Genomic DNA, 25,276 nt, shown 5'->3' with positions numbered 1-25,276 from the left:
ACTTAATTAACATATTCCAGAAATACATACATATTCAGAGATCCTAGAATGTCTTAGGCATTTCAATAAATTAATTTTGAAATCAAATCAAACTGAGCTTTCACCTCATGTGCAAACTTCTCTGCTTCAGAACGCAGGTCCCTCTCAAGCTTTAGATCTTCCTGCAAGGCTTCAAACTCATCTAAAGCATACTGAGAAACTACACACACATACACAGGCAAGCATTGGTTAGAGTTTGGAGCCTTGATGTCCGTGGCAAACAATTTCAACACACAATCTTTGAAATGTGTATGGTGCACATCAATGAAATGCACATCATTGTTGAATAAAAGTATTTATATAAAAAAAATAAACTCCAACTTTTAAATAGAACGACAACAAATTCAACATGGATAAAAAAAAAGTAGTGAAGCACCAAGTGTCTCTGGAATATTTACCATTCTCTTCTATTATAGTTAACAAATGTGCAGTTCTCTTATGCATTTCATATAAAATGAGTGTGGTTATATTATTAATTGGAAGTAAAAAAAAAAAAATAAAAAAAAAATGTTTTTTTAAATTCATACGTCAAACTGTTGAACTACTCAAAACACAAAAATAACAAACAGAAAATTATGTAAAATTATGTATTCTGTTCTTTGTCTGATTTTTCATTATCTGTTATGTGTCTATAGTCAAGCAGAAGGTGTCAGAAATCACTCGGATTTGGATAAAATACTGTAAGACTTTGTAATTTTAATAACAAGACAGGCAACACAGTAAAGGCTTTGAATGAAGCAATGAAGATGTACCAGAGTGTAAGTACAGAGGTTAGGATCAATAAATGTCTGGATTGGAAAGCAGTAAAGAGAAAGAGAGAGAGTGCTAAGAGGACATAATAGAGAACAGGAGCACAACTGACCTCTGTTGTATTTTCCCAAGAGCTTCTTTTGTTGGAATGTTTCGGCTATTAAAACAGTATTATCATGTTTCTCTTTCAGGAGCTTAGGAAGAAAGGGAGAGTGAGGGCTTCATTTATTTGGGTATTAAATTGGGTCATCTGAAACATTGTACAACATGACACAAAGACAGCCCCCTGTTTTCAATTTGATAGTCGTTATTCTGAGTGAAAGCCACGGAAATATGGCAAGGGTTAACACTAATGACATTAAGGAGGTGGATCAAAACTCTTCCGTTCTGTCATGATGAGAGGTTTTTACATCGATTAAAAAAGTGAGTGATTTTAGAGTGTATATACTAGACCTTTTTTAAAATGATGTACTGAAGATTAACCTTAAAGATGAGTATTGTTTCATTAATGCAGTAAAACCCAAGATTAAATGTATTTCTCACATACCTCCTGTCTAGTCTGGCAGAGCTGCTCTCTTGTTGCCTCCAGATCGATCACTATCTGCTTCTTCTCAGCTAGGATCACCTCTAGTTTATCCCTCAGCTCTACAACAAATAAACAAGAAATGTATAAAAAAAATTTAAAAAAAAAAAATCACTTCATTTTCAGTCTGTTTCCCACACAAAAAGCTATTGAATGCTCTTCTGTTCTTGACAGAAGTTAGGCATGTTAGTATTATTCAAAAAAAAAAAAAAAGTTTTACTTTTAAGCCACTTATTTATATCTTTTGCTGTAGTGTGTCAGGAGGAAATGTCAGTTTACATTTCCAAACACCTCTTTCACCATTAATTGTAATAATCCAGTGAGATTTTTGTATGCACTAGGAGTTTGACAACACCCAGTAGGCTCCACATCATCGAGTCCATCAGGGATTACATGAAAAAAAAAAAAAATGAAAAAATTGAGACAGACTAAATCCAGAAGAACTTCAGGAATGTCTCCAAGACGCTTGAAGGAACCTTCCTGCAAAGCTACAGTATTGTGAAAAGATTTAGGCACTTAAAAATGCTGTAAAGTCAGGATACTTTCAAATATAATATCATAAATAGATTTTATTTATCAATTAACTTCTATTAACTAAATCAAATCAATATTTGGTGTGACCACCCTTTGTATTTAAAACGGCTTTTGTCCAGGTACACTTGCAAATAGTTTTTCAGGTAGCTGTGGAGGTAGGTTTCTTCAAGTGTCTTGGAGACATTGCTACAGTTCTTCTGGATTTAGTCTCAGTTTTTTCGGTTTCTTCATGTAATCCCAGATGGACTCGATTATGGTGAGATATACATATATATACAATATATACAGCTATGGAAAAAATTAAGAGACCACTCCAAGTTAAGAAATCAATGTTAAGTGGTCTCTTAATTTTTTCCATAGCTGTATATTTCACACATGTCATCCATTATTTGACTTAACAGGGTGTCCTGCCTTAATTTCATGAGGTGCCATGTGTTGTTAGACCCAGTTGAGCTGCAAGTGGTGTAGAAATTATACACTTCACCTTTAATATTTAGATACAAAAAAAAAATTTGATTAAGAAATACATTGTGGGACAGTGCATTGACCCACCTGTGATGACAATCTGACAGTGAGAGGAGCAACAGACACCTGACGACTCCTCCTGTTGATCTTCTTCATCTTCATCGTCAAGATTGATGTCGGCGATGACATCAGCACCAAGACGGGACATAAACAGCATACTCTTCCTCTTCAGAGAACGGTTCTGTCTGTTCAACTGAGAGAAAGATGTACATTTATGTAGTGTATTTGGCAGAATCATTTATCCAAAGCGAACTAGAGCGCATTCAAGGTATACATCTGAACCCATGACCTTGGTTTTGCCAGTATCAAGCTGTACCAATTGAGCTACACTACTGAAATGCTAAATTGCTTAGTCTCGGAAAAGACAGTGTCTTTTGACAGTGCAAAAAAAAAAATGTGCAAAACCAGCACAACACAAGTTAATCTAGTGAGGGTAATGTCATCACATTTATAGGAATAATCAGAGATCAAAATGACACCAGTAACACCACAAATGATATAAAACCCAATCCGGTGATTTTCTGCATTTGCCTCAGAGTGAAAAGATATGAGAAATCAAATCAGCAGCATGTAGACAGACCAGCCCACTGGAACCCCAGTGGGCGCCCATGCAATTCCCCTCAATCACACAGCCAAACACGCACAGCACGAACACTCTGGAAAAGAGCAATAATCAAGGGCAAAATAATAGACATTTCATTACATGTATGCAGGGGCAGCAGCAGCAGACACTCCTGTTTTCATAAATAATTACAGCATTCTATCAGGCACGGCCACGAACCCCCACCCTCGCAACATGTACATACCTGCATTCGAGAAATTTTACCTTTTTGAACATCCAATTAAAGTAATTTAAGACTGGCGATTCACACTTCAATTAGGAAGGCCACTTAATGGAAACTCAGAGAGCCAATGGGGGTGGAGGTATGTAAATTAGTCCCGGGTGACATTCCAGTCAAAGAGAGAAAAAGAGCAGGAGGCAGGGATAAAATGCCCCCACTTTAACAAGCCTTTATTAATGACATCCAAGTGAGGACACACACCACGTGAATCCATTTCCTGATGGCGTCCTTCCTGCTGAATGCATCTTTTAAAAACGCAATCAACAACACATAATATGGGGATAAACACACAGAAACACACGCATACACGCTCGCTCTGTGATAATCATCCAGCATTGATGAGAGCGCAGCGGCAAAATTACACAGTGGCAGAAATCAGACGTGCGTCCCGAGGTGGCCAGGCCCCTCATCTCCTCTGATCACACATCAAAACAAAATGTCATGTGTTTGGATTGCACTTTGATTTGCCTGCCACCACCCGCGAACCCTCATCCATTACTGCTTTTTAATTCAAAATGTTCCAGAGTTTAAGAAATTGATTATGATTTTCTTCTTTTTGTGTGTGTGTGTATGTGTATGTGTGTGTGGGGGGGGGGAATGAGGTGTCTGCCAGCCTCGGGGTCTCTTGGCAGGCAAAATTACAGCCATCATACACAATAAATCATACAGCTGAAATGTAGAGACTTTTTGAGACAATTCCACTCGCTATCCTCCAATCACACCTACCAAAATTTTTGGACTCATTTAAATGTAAATTTGGGATGAGCCAATGCTGTAATTTTCACAACGTATCCTTCACATTTTCAGGAAGAGGTGAGATTTCTTTTTTGCACCATGCAGTCTGAGATGCAAATCAGGTCAAAGTCTTTCACACTTGTTTTATAGATATTCGCAAGATTACTTCACATAAATACAACAAGCAACAAGTCAATATCAATATTTCATGTCCAGCTATTTATTTACTGGATAAGAAGGATAATGTACAGTCAAGCTGGTCATTGTGGCAAAATAAACCTACACTGTGAAAAAGCACTGTTGGTTTAACTTGAAGGGTTAGTTCACCCAAAAATGAAAATAATGTAATTTATTACTTACCCTAATGCCGCTCCACACCCGTAAGACCTTCATTAATCTTCAGAACACAAATTAAGGTATTTTAGTTGAAATCCATAGGGAGCAATGGACACTTCCTCTCTCAAGATCGATAAAGGTATTAAAAACATATTTAAATCGGTTCATGTGAGTACAGTGGATATTTTTACGAGTACGAGAATATTTTTGGAGCGCCAAAAAAAACAAAATAACGACTTATTTAGTGATGGACGATTTCAAAACATTGCTTCAGGAAGATTTGGAGCACAAATGAATCAGTGTGTCGAATCTGCTCTTCGGAGCGCCAAAGTCACGTGATTTCAGTTTGACACGCGATCTGAATCATAATTCGACACACTGATTCATTTGTGCTCCGATGCTTCATAAAGCAGTGTTTTGAATTCGGCCATCACTAAATAAGTCGTTATTTTGTTTTTTTGGCACTCCAAAAATATTCTTGTCGCTTTATAATATTAATATTGAACCACTGTACTCACATGAACTGATTTAAATATGTTTTTAGTACCTTTATGGATCTTGAGAGAGGAAATGTCATTGCTCCCTATGGAGGCCTCAAGGAGCCATCGGATTTCAACTAAAATATCTTAATTTGTGTTCTGAAGATTAACAAAGGTCTTACGGTGTGGAACGGGATGAGGGTGAGTAATAAATGACAGAATTTTCATTTTTGGGTGAACTATCCCTTTAAAGTAAATTACCTGGTTGCCTTAAAATTTTGAGTTAATACAATGAAGGCGATTAGTTTAATCATCAGAAACTCAAAATATTATGTTATCTGCACCACATTAATTATTGAAGTCGATTTGACAAAAGAAAATGTTGTCATAAATCATGAAAATATTTTTTTTACAGTGTAGGAAAGCACCAATATTACAATTCTGGCCAATACTGACAAGGCGATTATTATTATCATGTTATGGCAGAAAATAGATAAATGTCGAGTATTACAATTTTATTCAATTTTATGTATATATATTAAAAATCAAACACTAAAAACTAACATTTTAAACGCTATAAGTTAATATATTAAAATATAAATAATATATTAATTAAAATATTATTAAGCATTTATTTTGAATTGTAGTAATATTTCACAATATTACAGTTTTTTTTTTCAATATTATTTTTGATCAAACAATAAATAAACACTTGAGATAATTTGTCTATGTGCTGAAAGAGCAACTAGTGACAAAAACAACTGCATCCTCAATCAGACATGTGTCCTGACAGATGGAAGATGAGCAAACCTGTGGAGGTCAAAACCTTGCTGTTAGTTCCACAGACGTGAGGGGCTCGGTGTGTGTGTGTGTGGGGGGGGGGGGGGGAGCGTTCACAGTGCAGCCAGGACAAAGGGCATCTGTACCGGTTTTCATGCACAGTGGCCACCGGCAAGCACAGAACAAGCTGGGCTGTGCATTTAAGGATGTCAGGAAACCACTGATTGGTTAAATCAAGCTTTTATCCAACACATAATGCTGGGGCACAAAACGGCCCAGCTGCAGGTCTATTTCCTCCTCACAAATGAAATGCTCTGTGGTCTTCCTCAACCACAGCTTTCAGAAACATCTGTGATGGCTTCACATACAGTACTTCAAGGAAAAAAAATGTATAGCTCAAAAGAATACCATAGAACTACATTAGGAAGTGATTTTTAAGAAATGGCAGGAACAAAATCTTTGTCGACCATTCTAAATAACCAAGAGTCCACAGGGTTTTGTCATCTCAGTCTATTTTGTCATACAAAAATGGAAGTCCGTTTTCCTTTGCACAGAGAAACATCTTTCCTTGGACAAAGAAAGATGTCACACGACAGCTAGCCTGCTTCTAAAACGCAGGACAACAGTGTCCTTTTTCAATCTAAAGACTATTTTCTCCTGGTCTTTATCTCTTTATCTGTGTCTATTCCTTTCACTGCTACTGTTCTCTCATTTCTCTCTCTGTGTGTGGTGATCAGCGCTCATCACCGACAGACAGCAGAAGAAAGTTGATTCATCCATCAGAGACAGCAATGAGCCGGTAATCGTTCCCGCTAATTTGCCTCACATCTGGGCTTTTAGAGATCCATTTACCTGCTGAGCGCTCAGCGTAGATGCCACTTCACTTTTCAGACCCAACTGAGCCTGAGCGGCGGAACCGAAACCCGACTAAACAATGTGCGGAGCAGGGACTGATGGCAAATTGAATACTTCTGTAATGAGTGGGTCCAATGAGGTGGACAGGCAGTCAACACCAAGATGCAGGTATACCGGAGGGAGATTAAAATTGACTCCAGAGTGAACTGAATGGAGTGACTGCCCATGTGGAGTACAATTGTATGTATTTTGCTCAGGATGGAGGAGGAAATAAATGGAAGGTTGGATGGATGGAGACATAATGGATCCCTACCTATTTACCATGAAAGCATAAGCGAAAACATGAGAGTATGATTCAAGAAGTACCGTTTCTGAGAAGAGTAGAGCGATGACTCAAATGAATCAGAACGGAACAGAGGAGAGCAGAACAGAAGACAAACAAATGAAACAGAACAATATGGAACCAAAAGAATATCACATGTAACAGAACACAAATTAATTAAATGCAACAAAAACATCAGAATCAAATGAATAAGAATAAAACAGACTTAAATGAATCAGAACATTGAGCAAAACCAAAGAAAATTAAATGAAAACGAACAGAAAATAAACAAATGACAGAACAGAATATTAAAAAATTAAACAGAACACAACAGAATCAAATGAAACAGAAAAGAGGAGAGTCGAATGATACAGAACACAAACAAATAAAAAAATAGAATCAAATAAATAAAACAGAAAAATAATCAAATGAACAGAAGAGAATGGAATACCGTCAAAAACAAAAAGAGAATATCATGAAACAGAACACAAGAGAATTGAAATAGAATCAAATCAAATAAAAAAACAAACAAAAAAGGAAAGATATAATAAAATGAATGAGAACAGAAGAGAATAAAGTAGAACAGAACAGAGGAGAATCAAATGAAACAAAACAACAATCAAATGACACAGAACTGAATCAAATTCACAAGAACACAACAGAATCAATTGAAAAAGAACACAAGTACAAAAGAGAATCAAATGTAACAGAAGAAAATCAAATCAAACAAAAAACAATCAAATTAAAACAGAAGATAATCAAATGAACAGAACAAGATCAAATCAAACAGAGCAGAATTGAATAAAAAACAAAAGAGAATAACATGAAACAAAACAAGTGAATTAAATGAAACAATAAAAAACAATCATAAATAAGAACAGAACAGAATCAAATAAAGCAGAACAGAACAAAAGAGAATCACATGAAACAAAAACAACATAATCAAATGAAACAGAACTGAATCAAATGCAACAGAACACAACAGAATCAAATGACACAGAACTGAATCAAATGCAACAGAACACAACAGAATCAAATGACACAGAACTGAATCAAATGCAACAGAACACAACAGAATCAAATGAAACAGAACAAAAAGAATCAAATGAATCAGAACAGAACAAAGGAGAGTAAAATGAAACCGTACAGACAGAATCAACAGAAATGGAACAAATGAGAATCACATGAAACAGAACAGATGGAATCAAAAGAAACCGAACAAAAGAGAATTACATATTATATGAAACAAAACACAGGAAAACAAATGAAACCGAATCAAGTCAAACAACAAAGAACAGAATCAAATGAATCAGAACAGAACAGAGAAGAGCAGAACAGAACAGAACAGGACAATCAAGCTAAAACACAGAACTGAATCAAGCTAACCAGAAAAGAATGAAATGAACCCGAACAGAATCAAATAAATCAGAAAGGAGGAGAATCAAATGCAATATAAAAGAATAAAACAGAACAGACAATCATAACTTTATTGCAAAACCTCACCTTTGAAGCCAAGGCCTCTACACTCTCTCTGCATGTCTTCTCGATCTCTAGATTCTCCTGAATGTTGTTCACCTCCTCTATCACCCTGTGTGACACTGAAGACAAGAAAAATGTCAATTATTTTGATGGTTTCCTCAATGCAAATACACTAAAGCTGTCACTACATTGTCACTGCATTCATAGACAAGGTCACAACAATTACTCTGCTCTGAAACTTAGAACAGCCCTTTATCATGGTCTCCAGACTCCTTTCACACAAGTTGACTTGGGACATTTGGTGAAAACAACACATGCTAAAACAATCTCAACAAGGATTTGAACTGTTTGAAACGTTGAAAACTGTTTGAACAGCACTCACAGCAGTCTTCTGTAGTGTTACGTGCAATACTTCATCTAAAACATCTTTTCAACATTCTCATATAATTATTGTACATGCATTTTCTATGATCTAATAAAATGGACATGGGTTTTGTATCCACCTGTCTGTCATTCTATAGGACTATTTCCATCATCTGCTGCATATTTTAACATTTTGCAACAGTGACTATATGGTTTTTATATATAGTATCTCACAAAAGGGAGTATACCCCTCACATTTTTGTAAATATTTTATTATATCTTTTCATGTGACAACACTGAAGAAATGACACTTTGCTACAATGTAAAGCAGTGAATGTACAGCTTGTATAACAGTGTAAATTTGCTGTCCCCTCAAAATAACTCAACACACAGCCATTAATGTCTAAACCGCTGGCCACAAAAGTGAGTACACCCTAAGTGAAAATGTCCAAATTGGGCCAAATGTGTCAATATTTTGTGTGGCCACCATTATTTTCCAGCACTGCCTTAACCCTCTTGGGCATAGAGTTCACCAGAGCTTCACAGGTTGCCACTGGAGTCCTCTTCCACTCCTCCATGATGACATCACAGAGCTGGTGGATGTTAGAGACCTTGCGCTCTTCCACCTTCTGTTTGAGGATGCCCCACAGATGCTCAATAGGGTTTAGGTCTGGAGACATGATTGGCCAGCCCATCGCCTTTACCTTCAGCTTCTTTAACAAGGCAGTAGTCATGTTGGAGGTGTGTTTGGGGTCGTTATCATGTTGGAATACTGCCCTGTGGCCCAGTCTCTGAAGGGAGGGGATCATGCTCTTCTCATTCATGGTTCCCTCAATGAACTGTAGCTCCCCAGTGCTGGCAGCACTCATGCAGCCCCAGACCATGACACTCCCACCACCATGCTTGACTGTAGGCAAGTACTGTACTCCTCACCTGGTTGTCGCCACATACGCTTGACACCATCCAAAACAAATAAGTTTATCTTGGTCTCATCAGACCACAGAACATGGTTCCAGTAATCCATGTCCTTAGTCTGCTTGTCTTCAGAAAACTGTTTGCGGGCTTTCTTGTGCATCATCTTTAGAAGAGGCTTCCTTCTGTGACGACAGCCATGCCGACCAATTTGATGCAGTTTGCGGCGTATGGTCTGAGCACTTACAGGCTGACCCCAGGCAGTGAGTAAAACTGCATCAAATGTCTGTTTTGTTGGCAATCGGCACGCAAGTCCATATAATGTAAACAACACAAACGTTTTTGTTCCCTTTTTAATCATAATAATGTCACAGCTTGCAGATGATCGCTACGCAAAAGCTGCGTGCGCTCGTGACTCTTTAGCTCTGCCTACGGCACACCTACAGAAGCTCAGCTTTTTTTCAGAAAGAGTCAGTGCACCGTATCTATCTTTTAGAAATATAAAACTAAAGACTTTTCGGAGAATATGAAGGATGCAATACTACTCTATAAGTACTCAAGATTAACATGAGATTGGCGGATACTGTGTGTGTTATGTACGCTTTAATGAATATGAACAGCATTTATTTGCATTCATTTATTAAATTTATTATTAAAGCATTAATTAAATAGAAATCTTTTGTAACATTATAAATGTCTTCACTGTCACTTTTGATCAATTTAATGCATCCTTGATAAATAAAAGTATTAATTTCTCTTCTGTTCTTTTCTTTTTCTTTTTTTAAATCTTACCACAAATGTTCGAATGGTATCATGGTTTCCACAAAAAAGTTAAGCAGAAAAAATAGTTTTAAACATTGACAATAATAAGAAATGTTTCTTGAGCAGTAAAACATCATATTAAAATTTCTGAAGGATAAAATTAATTAACTGATAAATTCAGTTTTGGAATAAACAGGAATAAATTACATTTTTAAATTAAAATAGAAAAATATATTTTTATTCAGCAAGGATGCATTAAATTGATGACAGTAAAGTGACAGTAAAGACATTTATAAAGTAACAAAAGATTTCTATTTCAAATAAATGCTGTTCTTTTGAATTTTCTATAAATCAAAGAAAAAAGTAATCCCGAAAAAAGTATCATGGTTTCCACAAAAATTTTAAAGCAGCACAACTGGTTTCAACAGTGATAGTAAGAAAATGATTCTTGAGCAACAAATCAGCATATTAGAATGATTTCTGACTCTGAAGACTGGAGTAATGATGCTGAAAATACAGCTTTACCATCACAGAAATAAATCATATTTTAAAATATATTAAATTAGAAAACAGTTATATTAAATTGTAATAATATTTCACACTATTACTTGAGCATAAGCCTTGATGAGCATAAGAGACTTCTTTCAAAAACCGACCCCAAATATATAACTTGATGCTATAAAATGTTCATGTCCATCTTATTTAGCAACATCTTTCAGACTCTCTTTTTTCTTGTTGTTATATAACCTCTCCACCTTGACCTTTAAACAGCTGTTGTCTGCTGTATAGATCTGTTCAAGTCAGCTCAGTGGCAGTGCTGCCCTTCATACTGATCCTACAGGGATCAGTACAGAGATCAACACAGGCCTTTCTTATTGTTTGTCGATGAAAGCAAAGAGACACTATAGACAACTCTATCAATCCCATAACAAATACAAGAACCTTCAAAAGGTCCACAGTGGACTTTCTACAACTTTCTCCCATCTCCCGACTGCATCTCTGGAGCTCAGCCACAGTGATCTTTGGGTTCTTCTTTACCTCTCTCACCAAGGCTCTTCTCCCCCGATAGCTAAGTTTGGCCGGACAGCCAGCTCTAGGAAGGGTTCTGGTCGCCCCAAACATCTTCCATTTAAGGATTATGGAGGCCACTGTGCTCTTAGGAACCTTAAGTGCAGCAGAATTTTTTTTGTAACCTTGGCCAGATCTGTGCCTTGCCACATTTCTGTCTCTAAGCTCTTCAGGCAGTTCCTTTGACCTCATGATTCTCATTTGCTCTGACATGCACTGTGAGCTGTAAGGTCTTATATAGACAGGTGTGTGGCTTTCCTAATCAAGTCCAATCAGTATTATCAAACACAGCTGGACTCAAATGAAGGTGTAGAACCATCTCAAGGATGATCAGAAGAAATGGACAGCACCTGAGTTAAATATAGGAGTGTCACAGCAAAGGGTCTGAATACTTAGGACCATGTGATATTTTTCTTTTTTAATAAATCTGCAAAAATGTCAACAATTCTGTGTTTTTCTGTCAATGTGGGGTGCTGTGTGTACATTAATGAGGAAAAAAATGAACTTAAATGATTTTAGCAAATAGCTGCAATATAACAAAGAGTGAAAAATTTAAGGGGGTCTGAACACTTTCCGTACCCACTGTGTGTGTGTGTACATATTTTATAATAATTATATATATATATATATATATATATATATATATATAATATATAAACGTATATATATATATATAAACGCTACATTTATTTAATCAAAAACACAGTAAAAACAGTAATATTGTGAAATATTATTACAATATAAAATTGTCATGCTGTATCGTAGGAACACTCGCTGAAAGCAGGACTTTAGATCCACATAAGTTATAGTTCCAAAAACAGAAGACTAGGGAAACACAGAAAATAACACAACTAAACAGCTTAAACAAGACTAAAATCAGACAAGGAGGTAACTGAAGCTGAGTCAAGAAACATTTCTTATTAATATCAATGTTGAAAACGACTGATCTGCTTAATATGTTTGTGGAAATGGTGATACTTTTTTCAGGATTCTTTGATGAATATGAACAGCATTTATTAAAGCATTTATTAAAAAGAAATCTTTTCTAACATTATAAACAACTTCACTGTCACTTTTGATCAATTTAATGCATCCTTGATGAATAAAAGTATTAATTTCTCTCTATTTTTAAAATTATTTTTTAACACAAATGTTTGAATGGTATCATTTCACAATATTACTGTTTTACTGTATTTTGGATTAAATAAATGCAGCCTTGGTGAGCATAAGAGACTTCTTTCAAAGCATTACATTTTTTATTCAGCAAGGATACATTAAATTGATCAAAAGTGACACTAAAGACATTTATAATGTAACAAAATATTTCTATTTCAAATAAATGTTGTTCTTTTGAACTTTCTATTCTTCAAAGAAAAAAAGTAACTTTAAACCAACAAAAAAAAAGTATCATGGTTTCCACAAAAATATTAAGCAGTACTACTGTTTTCAACAGCGATAATAAGAAATGATTCTTGAGCAGCAAATCAACATATTTGAATGATTTCTGGCACTGAAGACTGGAGTAATGATGCTGAAAATGTCAGCTTTACTATCACAAGAATAAATTACTTTTTAAAATATATAAAATTAGTAAACAGTTATATTAAATTGTAATAATATTTCACAATGTAACTGTTTTTACATTATTTCGATCAGCCTTGATTAGCATATTTCACAAACAGGCCCCAAGCATTTATATCTTGATACTGAAAAATGTTCATGTACATCTTATTTAGTAACATCTTTCAGATCCTCTTTTCTGTTGAATCACCTCACTTGACCTTCATACAATAGTTGTCTGCTGTATAGATCTGTTCAAGTCAGCTCAGTGATGCCCTTCATACTGATCCTATAGGGACAGGAGACAGAGATCAACACAGACCTGTCTAGCCGAGCATATTGTTTGGATTAATCAAGTTACCCGTGGTATGTCTTTGCTTTCATCTGCAAATGCAAGAACCTTCAAAAGGTCCACAGTGTCTCTAAAGATTCTCTCCTTTTGAAAATGTTTGTAAATGACCAAGATTTGTCTCTCGTGCACAGAAAGAATCCCCAAACAAGACGGATTGAAAGGAAACTTTCAAAATTCAAAACGCAGTCAGTCTGACGAGCAGCCGCAATCTATCAACTTCTAAAGAGGCGGAAGATGGGGAGACGGAAGAGGCAGACGCTCTTAACGCCTGGAGCTCTTACCTTATTTGTGTCCGTAATCACCAGAGACTGGCCACGGACCAGCTCACAGCCTCTTAACTAATTACACATTGTGGTTGAGAGGCAAAAACAGGAATTAGCACCATCACGGCCAGCGGCTGCCTCCCAATGACACCTAATTAAAACTTGATGAACGCCCGTGTCTGCGATATCCAAGTTCCCGCTGTAAGCCTTTCCCTGTCACTCATTAAACAGTACTTAGCTGCCAGTTGGTCTCCCTCCACCCCATCTTTCATCTTTCTCTCTCACTGGTAGTACTAGCACTAAGTGACAGGTTAATTGTAATAGCTTCTACACATAAACCAGGCTAAGTGTGAGGCAGTTGCAGAGCAGGAGGGGGACGGGGGGGGAGAGACTTCACACGTCAGGCTTGGCAGCTTTAATTGTAAGTTTTGGCCTCCCCATCAACGTTACATCTTCAAATCTCTTTCTTCTCGTGCCGTTCCTCGTGCACGCGTCTTCTCAGAGACAGACAGTGATTACGTGCACGAGGACGCCGAGTATAATGCTATCGGGCCTGCGTGTTGGAGAAGTGAATTAGAGCCTCTGATGCTGTTTCTACAGCACCGAGCTTGATGAGGGGGCAGATGCCTTTGTGGTCTTATCATTAGAACACAATGGTCATGTTGTCATCAACCTTGCCATCTCCAATTGAAAAGACATGATTGTGTGTTGGGGGCTTTTTCCTTGCTCGCTCGCTCGCTCACCACCTCCCCCCCACCTAGCCAGCCTCCCCCTTGGTCGCTTTGCGCTGAATAGAAGCAATTTTCCGAGAGCTATGAAATCACGTAATAGCTCCTAATATGCAGCTGCTCTGCTAGAAGCTGCAGCCACTATTTAAGTGGAAGTCATACACAATACGTTTTTATGGCGGAGGAAACATGAGCAAAGGCCAAGATTATTCACAAAAACACACGCTCTTCTCTATCAAATAATGACCTATTTCGTGCATTAAAATGAGAATGTAATGGATTTTTTCTCTCCTCCCCAACACCAGCGACCATTTGTTGTGCTTTTTAAAATTTCGCCTTTTAATTCACGTGTTTGAATTCCATGTTTCCCTGGAGAAGAAAAAGAAGGTGACTTTTGTACAGACATGCGAGAGAGGTGAAGTGTGGCGATTTGGCGAGGGAGGGACCGCGAAAAAACCCATTTGAGACTGAAACCTGTCGCATTCCCCCTCACTCAGGTTTGTGTGATTGATATCAACTAGGGATGCTCTGATCAGGATTTTTGCTGATGATAAAACTACTGATTTCTTGTCACCATAATCGGCCAATACCGATCTAAATAAAGATTTACTATATTTTACTAATGTTCCATGAAGTAACAAAGAAGAATGTGGTGCAAAAGTCTCATCTATATACTGTTTACATGTGTGTCGGCAACAACTTTTTATGGATTTACCTCATCAAATTGTGTTTGGTTCGTGAGATCGGCCAAATTTAGTGACTCCCGATCTAGTCATAGAATGCGATTATTGGCTGATACCGAACTGTGGCCAATCAATCGAAGCATCCCTAGTGCACGGTAAATCAAGATCTGTCAATCTAAGAGATTAATCCAATCCAAGCATGCTCCAGTGTCCGATTGGTCTCGACCATAGACTGTAAAAAAAAAAAAAAAAGATGGACGGCGCACCTTCACTCTCTTCTATTGTAGTAACTGAAGCCGTCAGTGTGCCAATATGGTGCTGACATCTTTAGTATCGAGTCTGCAAGTAGTGAACTTGAGCCTGCGCAGTAGTGAGCATGAAGTAGAGCCACGATATAAATGTCCCGCCAAAACTCAGAACAACTCATTATGTCGTGTGAAATAAACAGTTATGGAAATGTAGAAATTAAAGTTAAAGCTCCAATCACCTTGAGAAGATCCAGAAAAAAAGTCAGTTGGCGCCTCAGTGAATACTTCACTCAGTGAAGCTGTCAATTTCAGCTGTCAATCATGACGTATCATCCCCGTTTTTATAGCATCAAATAACTAACTAAAACCAAAAAATTTTTCCCCATTTGAATACATAGGCGGGGTTTATGACCTGCTTCCAGCCACCTGGGGGCGATCGAGATGTTTTGGCTTCATTTTTCAGGACTTTTGTGGCACGCTTGGGGTGCGTCAATCAGCTCCCTAATTCAGTAGTCAGGGCACTGATCAGGGAGTCAGCCATTTTAAGGGCCATTTCTAAAAAGTCCCACAATGCACCGTGAAAACCAGGAAGCATCGGCGCTCACAATGCTCCCTTAGCGGAAGTTCTGAAGCGCGAAACTTAATCACGTGAGAAAACTCACTACACACAATGATGTGATGTTTTTTTAAAATACAAACTATTATTTTATTATATTTCAGCATAAACATACATTGCTAGACAGGTAATGAACAATCTATCTAACATTTATAATTTATTTACGACTGAAATGTTGCAAGTATATGTAACAAGCAAAGTATTTATCACAAAGTACTTTAAATAACATTACAAGTAATGACAGAAAGTTATCAGCTCTGCTTTTGTTCATAAATACCAATAGTGATGTTGTACAATGAGGACACTGTCACGTCGCCGGAAACAGAGTCATAAATGTCCAATGTGTAGTGAGCCAGTGTCCTTTACTGTCCTTACCAGTGCCCGAAGGGATTTTAGTAGGATTATGCCTATTATTTTGACAACTTGCTTCGATTTAGAGCAGTCTGAATAACATTAAAACGTTTCTTGTTGGAAAACAGGGAAATGATGATTACGGAATTACTGGTGTGTCTATATGGAAGAGTGTCCTAGTTGTTGCAAGATTCTGGGATCAAAGTCCAAAAGAGCAAAGCACACAGCCAGTTTTTCCCACAGAAATCAAAGCAGGCTTTATAAATCAATGTGATTTCCAACATACTATTGTTTTAATATACTACACAGAAGAATGTCATTTGATGGACATTAAATGAATTTGAGAAGTTAATGAGATAAATCTAAAATATTTAAAACCAACCTTGTTCAAATTCTTTCAGCTTCCGTAAGGCCTCATCTCTCTCCTCTTGCATTTTTTTACACTGAAACAAAATAATTAAAAAAGTGTTTATATCATTAAAAAAATATATAATAAATTTGGTTCAGTGGCCAGAGTATATAATGCACTGATAGAACAGATTTTTTATTTAAAAGAACATCTGATTTAATTTATTAAAAAAAATCAAAAGCTATGAAAATATCATTTTAAATGTATAGATCACCCAAAAATGAAAATTCTGTCATCATTTACTCTACTTAATGTATGCAACTGTTCAAACGTTTGAGGTCTGTAATTTTTTTTTTGGAAAAAAGTCTCTTATACGCAAGGCTGCACTTATTTGGTCAAAAACACAATAAATACCATAACATATTATTACAATTTAAAATAATGGATTTTTATTTTTATATATCTTTAAAATGTAATTTATTCCTGTGTTGGCAAAGCTTAATTTTCAGCATCATTACTCCAGTCTTCAGTGTCACATGATCCTTTGGAAATCATTCTAATATGCTGATTTGCTTCTCAAGAAACATTTAATATTATTATCACAGCTGTGCTGTTTAATATTTTTTGTGGAAACCATCAAAATTTTCAGTATTATTATATGAACTGAAAATTCACGGTATCGACAGAAACCGCTGAAAAATAAAGATAAAACTATAAACTATTTATAAATATTTATAAAGCTAAAAACTATTTAAAGATAAGTTAAAGATTTTCAAAATATTTTCTTTTATATTTGGGTGAATTATCCTTTTAAGACCACACACAGATGGAGCAGAAGTGCAAAGAACAAAATACATTTTTGAAAAAAAGAACAACATGACAACAAATGTCTTACCTCCTTTTTGATTTTCTCATGTTCTCTTTGGAGGCTTTCATACTGGAGAAGTACTGCAGAAATACAAGGCCGCCAGTTAAACATCTCACAACTTCCAAGAACTACGCAGTTAATTCAATACATAAGAGAGATCAAACTCAAGAGGAAACTTTTACAGCAACCCACAAGCATGATGATCGCTCATGGAAACTAGCGCTAATTTACACATAAGTATTTTTAATGTTGCAAAAATATACAATTACAGATAGAGGAAATTCTCCTCATGGATGAGAAATACATTTGCTGGTCAAGACAATGACAGTTCCACTCATATCTGTCTACATGCCGCCTGTAGTATGAATCAGCATCAGCTGTACTGAATATGCATCTAATATTAGAACAGAAGCCATGATCTGTAAAGGGTTTACAAACCACACTGTGTCTGGGTTATTAATGTCACAGTGAGACAGACTACCATGGAAAAGATTGTAGCACAGAGTCTCTTCAGTTTAATTTTGTAAAGTTTCAGAGCACAGCAGAATAATGTGAATAATCCTAATGTTCTCTGCCTCCATTTATGAGGTCTGCAGGGTGCTTTGAGCAAAAGTATACAGAAAGCAAATCTTGCCTGAAAATGTCTTTCAGAGTTGTTTACTAACCTAATTCTAGAGGGAAATTATACAGCAGTCAGGAACATTTACTCATGTAATCATAACAGTAACATTTGTGGGTTCAAAAAGAATTTATGTATTTTACACAGCTGAAATGAAAGTGCAGCCTGTCTTAAATTCACGCAGTTTTACATGGTCATATGACTAGAGAATTCAGAGATGATGTCTGCATCAAAGCGTCATAAAACATGTCATAATACAGACACAACAACAATATTAACATTCAAAGGGTCTATATAAATCAAATATGTCATAAATCATGATCAAAAATATGTTAACATGTCAGTGGTCACATTTGTTTCAACTGGGAAACCAAAGCCCCATTCTGAATAAGTAGTGTAACTGTTTAAAACACATTAAAATGGTAGATTTCTATAGTAGGTATTGTGTATTATCCCAGTAGGTTACAACTTGTGATCAAAGATAAAGCATATACCATTCGCATTTATCTCATTTATTTTATTTGGGTATCCAATGAGTAAAATAGCTACACTGCTCACCTAGCTGGGAAAAATGGGATGACATGAGTAATCAAAAAAAAGATACCTGTCTTTTAAGACAGACTGCTGTTGCATACATGAAAAACAAAAGAAATGCCAGGATGTTCACCAAAAATTTGTGTGCATGTCCAAACAAGCCTCTCAAAGCAAAAGAGTTTATAGAATTAAAAGGATTTGTAGTATTTCCTCTGCATGCAGAAGGGATTAAAACCACATGGGCAAAGAATGCGATACAATCTTTGTCCCACTTCAGAATTTGTTGGTTGGTAAATATCCAAGATTGTTTTCCAGACTTCTACAAGAACTATTATGGACTTTTCTTTCTAGGAATAAGGATACAATCAAGTTGATATCGAGATGAGAGTTATAACAAGAAAAAAAATCTCGTAGGCCTATTATTATTATAATACCTGTGTGTAGACTGTTACAGACAGTTACAGCAACATAGTTCCTATACACTGAGATACCCGTACAATTCATGCATTTGACACCGTCACCCTTACCTTGGTTGGACAGTTCTGAAATCATTTTCACTTCTTTTTTCTTTCTTGTTGACGCCATTGAGAGTTCCTGTGGTTACTGATTCAAAACTTCGATTAAGCACAGCGCTTACGATACAGGAAATGGTAACGTTACCTGGACACACCTACTATCACTCGCGCGCTCCGTTAAAGTAAAAAGGTACCATGTTAACGATAGTTTTCACTCGAACGCTATAATTGTGCCAAATATAGTAAAAACCGATAACATGCATAAAAATTAGGACCTTAATGCTATTTCAAGTGTCTGCTGTTCTGTAAAACAAGTGTCCATTACCAACTTGTCTTGAACTGCATTTCCTACACCAAAGGCTACACCTATTTGTTTCGAGCCCTGGAGGCATGGTATCAGCAAAGTGGCATTCAACTACGTTATAGCCTTAGTAAACTTAAAAACATCGCGTTTCTAACTCTCAGAAGTTAAAGGATTGGTTCACTTTCTCATTAAAATTGCCTGATAATTTACTCACCCCCATGTCATCCAAGATGTTCATGTCTTTCTTTCTTCAGTTGAAAAGAAATGAAGGTTTTTGATGAAAACATTCCAGGATTTTTCTCCATATAGTGGACTTCAGTGGAGCCCGAACGGTTGAAGGTCAAAATTACTCAATTACAAAGTTTCATTGCAGCTTCAAAACGTTCTATACAATCCCATATATATATATATATATATATAACACACACAAACACATTTTAACCATAAATGCTCATCTTGAACTATAGCTCTCTTCTTCTTCTCTATTAGAATTCCAGCAGTGTAGACAATGTTAAGTGTATTACTGCCCTCCACAGGTTAAAGTTTGAACTAATTGTTATATACTTGAACTAGGATATTGTGTATGACAATTTAGTTCAAACTTTGACCTGTGGGGGGCAGTAATACACTTAGCAGTGTCTACACTGCTGGAATTCAAATAGAGAAGAAGAAGAAGAAGAAGAAAGCTAGTTTTTTAGTTTAGAGCTAGTTTAGACTGATTTTTCAATCACATTCAACCACAGAGTTACGCTAGCTGTCACTACTAGACTGTTTGTTCTGCCTCTGGATATAGTCTATAGTCCAATCAGCGTCAAGTCACGCTCTGTGGAGCACCGCCTCTTTTTGGGCAATTTCGGTCTGGCCGAGAAGTGCCCCTAGTGCTCCTATAGACTTCCATTCAAAAAACTGTTTTTTCGAACTGCAGGCACTGCAATGCAATCTTTATGGGTTCCGGGAGGGCAATAAAGAGTTCAATAAAGTGCAATAATTCTGAGTAAAATACATTTTGCTAAAAATATTTGTTGTTGAAAATTTGTTTTTGTTGGCAAACATAATTATGCCATTATGTAGAATTTCGAACCTACAACTAAGTGTATTTGTACGATAGCAGTAACTGTGTAAAGTGACTGTTGTAGGGTAATCAAAATAGCCTAATAATTAGTCTGTTCTTTTGTTTTTATTTTCATTTTTAGTTTAGTGTATTTAACTTCTGCTTTAAAAAACATTTTGTTGTTATATTGTAATGTTACAATTTTCGAATATAGCCTAGGCCTAATGTGATTTGACCCCTTTTTTTGCACATAATATAGCATATGCTACACAGTTACATTCACGTTTGTTTTTATAGCATTCAGTATGAACATTGTTTCAAGGACAATATTGGGCAGGATGTGAAATAACATTTTTTTTTTTTTTTTTTTTTATTAAATACAGATTTTTGGGTTTTTTTTAGATCCCAGCCCTATGGCATTCTTTAAATACTGAATTTTCCATGTTTCAGATAACGAGTAATGATACATTATTATATCACGTGTTAAATGGTTTAAAAGTTTAACAATTAGACTATTCATTCTTGCATTTCTAAAAAAAAAAAAATTCACCCCCCCCAAAATTGTTTTGCACCAGCCGCCAATGAGTAAAATGTAGAAAATGAGCAATGGTTTCTCTATATAACACCCTGATTTCTCGTCTGGGATCGCTGTAAACTGTAATTTTGACCTTCAACCGTTTGGGCTCCACTGAAGTCACTATATGGAGAATAATCCTGGAATGTTTTCATCAAAAACCTTAATTTCTTTTCGACTGAAGAAAGTGAGTAAATTATCAGGAAATTTTAATTTGACAGTGAACTAATCCTTTAATTTAAAAAAATAGTCCACATTGGTTATATAGATAGAGATAGATAGATAGATAGATAGATAGATAGATAGATAGATAGATAGATAGATAGATAGATAGATAGATAGATAGATAGATAGATAGATAGATAGATAGATAGATAGATAGATAGATAGATAGATAGATAGATAGACACGGCCAGAGTTCTTCTGGATTTGGTTTGTCTCAGTTTCATCTGTTTCTTCATGTAATCACAGATGGATTTGATGATGGTGAGCTCCGATCTCCATGTGGAGCACCGGCTGTTATCAGTCTTATTGTGTATTCAAAAATCCATCCGAATTGTATATATGCTAATACATATAATTAAATAATATTTTCACTTTCTGCTCAATATCACAAAATTATAGCTAAAATGGAAATGACAAACTTTAAAAAACAAAGTTCAAAATTTATATTTACCTTAATTTTTCTTGTCTTCTTCACCCATCACGTCTTACATTTAATCTCAAGCTTGCTCTTCACTGACTCTTTCCCAAACAAGTAGCCTACACTAACATTTAACACACAACACTTTTAAGGGGCAAAACTGTTGCCCCCCCAATTAAAGGTGGAAATCAGACCACCTTTAATGACAGAAGTGATTTGCTTGAAAAAAACGATACAATACAATAACTATCAGATCTCTACATAAAAAACATTAAAATAATAGCATTTGACCTTAAATATGACATCTTTTACTTCAACCCCTTGGGCAAAGAATTGTCTAAAGTTAAAGCAGCACCCAATAACTAAAAGAACAATGATATTGATGTGAAAACTGTTGTTTTGTGTGTAGTGGGACTGTCTACCAAGATAACATTAATGTTATTAATGAAAAGAAAATGAAAGCTGCCAGCCAATCATGATATAATAATATAATTTAATTTTGAGAGGTTTGACAGGTTTAAACAGCAAACAAAACAGGTAAAACACGTTTACACATACAGAGCAAGAGGGGAATGTTTAATCAGTCTTACATTGCAGAACATATCTCAAAGAACAGATGCTGTAAACATCCTCCATTCTCTTCTAAAAGGGAAATAACAGCTGTCAGTGACAAGCACACACTCTATACGATCATTTAACACCTACAATTACCTGTCTATCAGCAGAACACAAACTAAGTTTGGTGTGCAAGTATTCATTTGATTTTTTTTTTTTTTTGGATATTAACATAAATAAAAACAAATATTTTCAAGGGAAGGGCCGTAAATGAATTTGTAAATTAAATGTTCTCATTACTTACATTGGAATGTTTGGAAACATCATTTGTGCGCTTGTTACAGTGATGAATGGAGGATGTGAGCAAGCACACAAATGTGCGAGTGAGCCCTGAATATTTCCCTTTGAGCGCAAATGTTTTTAATGTTCTCTTTAGGCTGCAGACAGTGAAATAACTCAAATAATAATGCATCTCCAAAAACAAAGCAGTGAAACAAAAGCAAAGCACAATTACACATCCTATCCACATGATACCGTACACACAAACATGTATAACACATCAATGGGGGACACTGGAATTATCTCTGGGGGTCATAACACATGAGACATACATGTTTTTGAAACAATTTTATGCATGTTAAATGTGTATTATCCCAGAGTTATGCCCTGTAATCCTAAACATCACTTGTCAGAGTAAGGGTGAACACAAGGGATGAGATTTTTTTTTTTTGTGAGACAGGTCATGGTGACCTTTAGCCCAGGCCCCCAGAAGGTGTAATGGTCTTAGGAGGCTCCGTGGCGGGCAGCGGACTCTCTCGGGTAGAACTCGGCCAGTGTGCTCTGAGGAATTCTCTTCAGCATTTCTTTGGGGAAGATTCGGAGCAACTGCCAACCAATGTCCAGTGTCTCGAACACAGTTCTGTTGTCATAGGGACCTAGAGAAATGGACACATAGCTCAAAACCTCATCTAAGTCACATGACATAACACTCAAGCTTCCATTATGCATCATATTAAAATATAATATACATATTATATCTAAATACATATATATACATATATACATATATATATATATATATATATATATATATATATATATATATATACACACATATATACATACATACATATATATAGCAAATACAAAGGAATTAAATGTTCTTTAAAAAACTGGTTTCACAGTGTTTGAAAGAAATATCCTATCAAAACCACTGACTGACACATAGCATCTTTAATGATGTATTACAGTTAAACAGAAAAGTGATGTACTTGAAGGAAACACTGTATTGTTCTGGGAAGATGAGTTAATGCATGTTTTGTTCTCTGTAAATAGAAGCTATAACTGAGAGTGTTGGAGTCCCTTATGTGTCTGAGACAATGTCCTTTTCTACCAATGACGGTAATGACACAGCGACTGTGTGACAGACACAAAGGAAGCAGAGAGATTTCATCCCAAAAATAGGGCTGCGATCAATATTAAAGATGTATATACTTCTTTTTAAGTAGAGGATTTGATGGAGACAGAGGGCCTTGAACTGAAGACACACTGAAGAGCAGCAGCATTGAGAAGAACATTCACTGAGGTCAAAGTGCTTTGCGGCAGAGCAAGAGCAGTGGCTGAAATACGGTCTTATGCCGTTTTATATTCCAATATAGAACATAAAACGGCATAATAGTGAACGAGCACACACACAGTCGGCAGAACCTTGGGATCTGAAAAAAATTCTATAAAACTGCTCTAGTGTGTTGAACTCTCCTTGAAATAAAGGAAAAGTTCCATTTAACAGGGAAAGACTGAAATAATTGGGTCTTCCAAACTTTTCTTTCTAGTGCAGACATGAAAAACAATACAACTGCTACCTTAAAACCTGGTTAAAGGTGGGGTAAGCCATATTTCAAAAACACTATTTAGAAGTTAGTCGGACAGACACAAACAACAAATGTGTAGCCAATCAGCATTAGGGGGTGTATGACGGTTGAGGAGACAGAACGAGGGAGATTTGAAGAAAGACTGCAGAAAGAGAGATGATGAGACACAATACAAAAGAGCTCAAAAGAATATCACTGGAATGAATGTTTATGACTGGGTAAGTGCTTTAGCCACATTAATATTAGAAAAGCTATCCAGCGCTGGAGAGAGCGGAGGCTTCTTTAAAGGTGCCGTAGAATGTCTTTTTAAAAGATGTAATATAAGTCTAAGGTGTCCCCTGAATGTGTCTGAAGTTTCAGCTCAAAATACCCCATAGATTTTTTTTTAATAGATTTTTTTAACTGCCTATTTTGGGGCATCATTAAATATGCGCCGATTTAGGCTGCGGCCCCTTGCTCGGGCTGCTTCCCGCCCAAAGAGCTTGCGCTTGCCTTTAACAGCATAAACAAAGTTCACACAGCTAATATAACCTTCAAAATGGATCTTTACAAAGTGTTCGTCATGCAGCATGTCTAGTCGCGTAAGTATGGTATTTATTTGGATGTTTACATTTGATTTTGAATGAGTTTGATAGTGCTCTGTGGCTAAAGCTAACATTACACATTGTTGGAGAGTTGTGTTTATTCATTATACAGACTGCAAGTGTTTAAAAATGAAAATAACAGTCTTGTCTCTGTGAATACAGTAAGAAACGATGGTAACTTTAACCACATTTAACAGTACATTAGCAACATGCTAACGAAACATTTAGAAAGACAATTTACAAATATCACTAAAAATATCATGTTATCATGGATCATGTCAGTTATTATCGCTCCATCTGCCATTTTTCGCTGTTGTCCTTGCTTGTTTACTTAGTCTGATGATTCAGCTGTGCACATCCAGACGTCCTGCCCTTGTCTAATGCTTGAACATGAGCTGGCATATGCAAATATTGGGGGCGTACATATTAATGATCCTGACTGTTATGTAACAGTCAGTGTTATGTTGAGATTCGCCTGTTCTTCTGAGGTCTTTTAAACAAATTAGATTTATATAAGAAGGAGGAAACAAGGGAATTTGAGACTCACTGTATGTCATTTCCATATACTGAACTCTTGTTATTCAACTATGCCAAAGGTAAATTCAATTTTTGAATCTAGGACACCTTTAACACTGGGTTTGAGT

At 36.1% G+C, this 25,276-nt stretch overlaps 2 protein-coding genes across 6 annotated transcripts in view; both read right to left on the bottom strand.

Moving 5' to 3' along the window:
• shtn1 (shootin 1) overlaps positions 1-19,707 on the bottom strand; it is a 30,736-nt gene extending 11,029 nt beyond the window's left edge. For 3 of the 5 annotated variants that reach the window (XM_067367142.1, XM_067367143.1, XM_067367141.1), the window contains exons 1-8: positions 19,063-19,166; positions 17,410-17,462; positions 16,548-16,608; positions 8,284-8,378; positions 2,459-2,624; positions 1,337-1,434; positions 902-983; positions 105-199 (exon numbers count right to left, since the gene is read on the bottom strand). In XM_067367142.1, coding sequence (XP_067223243.1) covers positions 105-199; positions 902-983; positions 1,337-1,434; positions 2,459-2,624; positions 8,284-8,378; positions 16,548-16,608; positions 17,410-17,462; positions 19,063-19,120 — 708 coding nt within the window. In that variant the 5' untranslated portion in view covers positions 19,121-19,166. Of the gene's footprint in view, positions 1-104; positions 200-901; positions 984-1,336; positions 1,435-2,458; positions 2,625-8,283; positions 8,379-16,091; positions 16,201-16,547; positions 16,609-17,409; positions 17,463-19,062; positions 19,167-19,568 lie in introns of those variants that run through there. The other 2 variants (XM_067367144.1, XM_067367146.1) reach the window with 2 other exon arrangements.
• A 2,388-nt stretch (positions 19,708-22,095) lies between these two features.
• atp6v1ba (ATPase, H+ transporting, lysosomal, V1 subunit B, member a) overlaps positions 22,096-25,276 on the bottom strand; it is a 32,876-nt gene continuing 29,695 nt past the window's right edge. The window contains exon 14 of the mRNA XM_067367328.1: positions 22,096-23,112. Within this exon, the coding sequence (XP_067223429.1) occupies positions 22,961-23,112 (152 nt within the window). The 3' untranslated portion in view covers positions 22,096-22,960. The remainder of the gene's footprint in view (positions 23,113-25,276) is intronic.

The sequence above is a fragment of the Chanodichthys erythropterus genome, chromosome 18 (genome assembly GCF_024489055.1).
Source record: "Chanodichthys erythropterus isolate Z2021 chromosome 18, ASM2448905v1, whole genome shotgun sequence".
Lineage (NCBI taxonomy): Eukaryota > Metazoa > Chordata > Actinopteri > Cypriniformes > Xenocyprididae > Chanodichthys > Chanodichthys erythropterus.
Note: the sequence above shows the minus strand (reverse complement) of the source record. Positions and strands in the feature narration are given on the sequence as shown.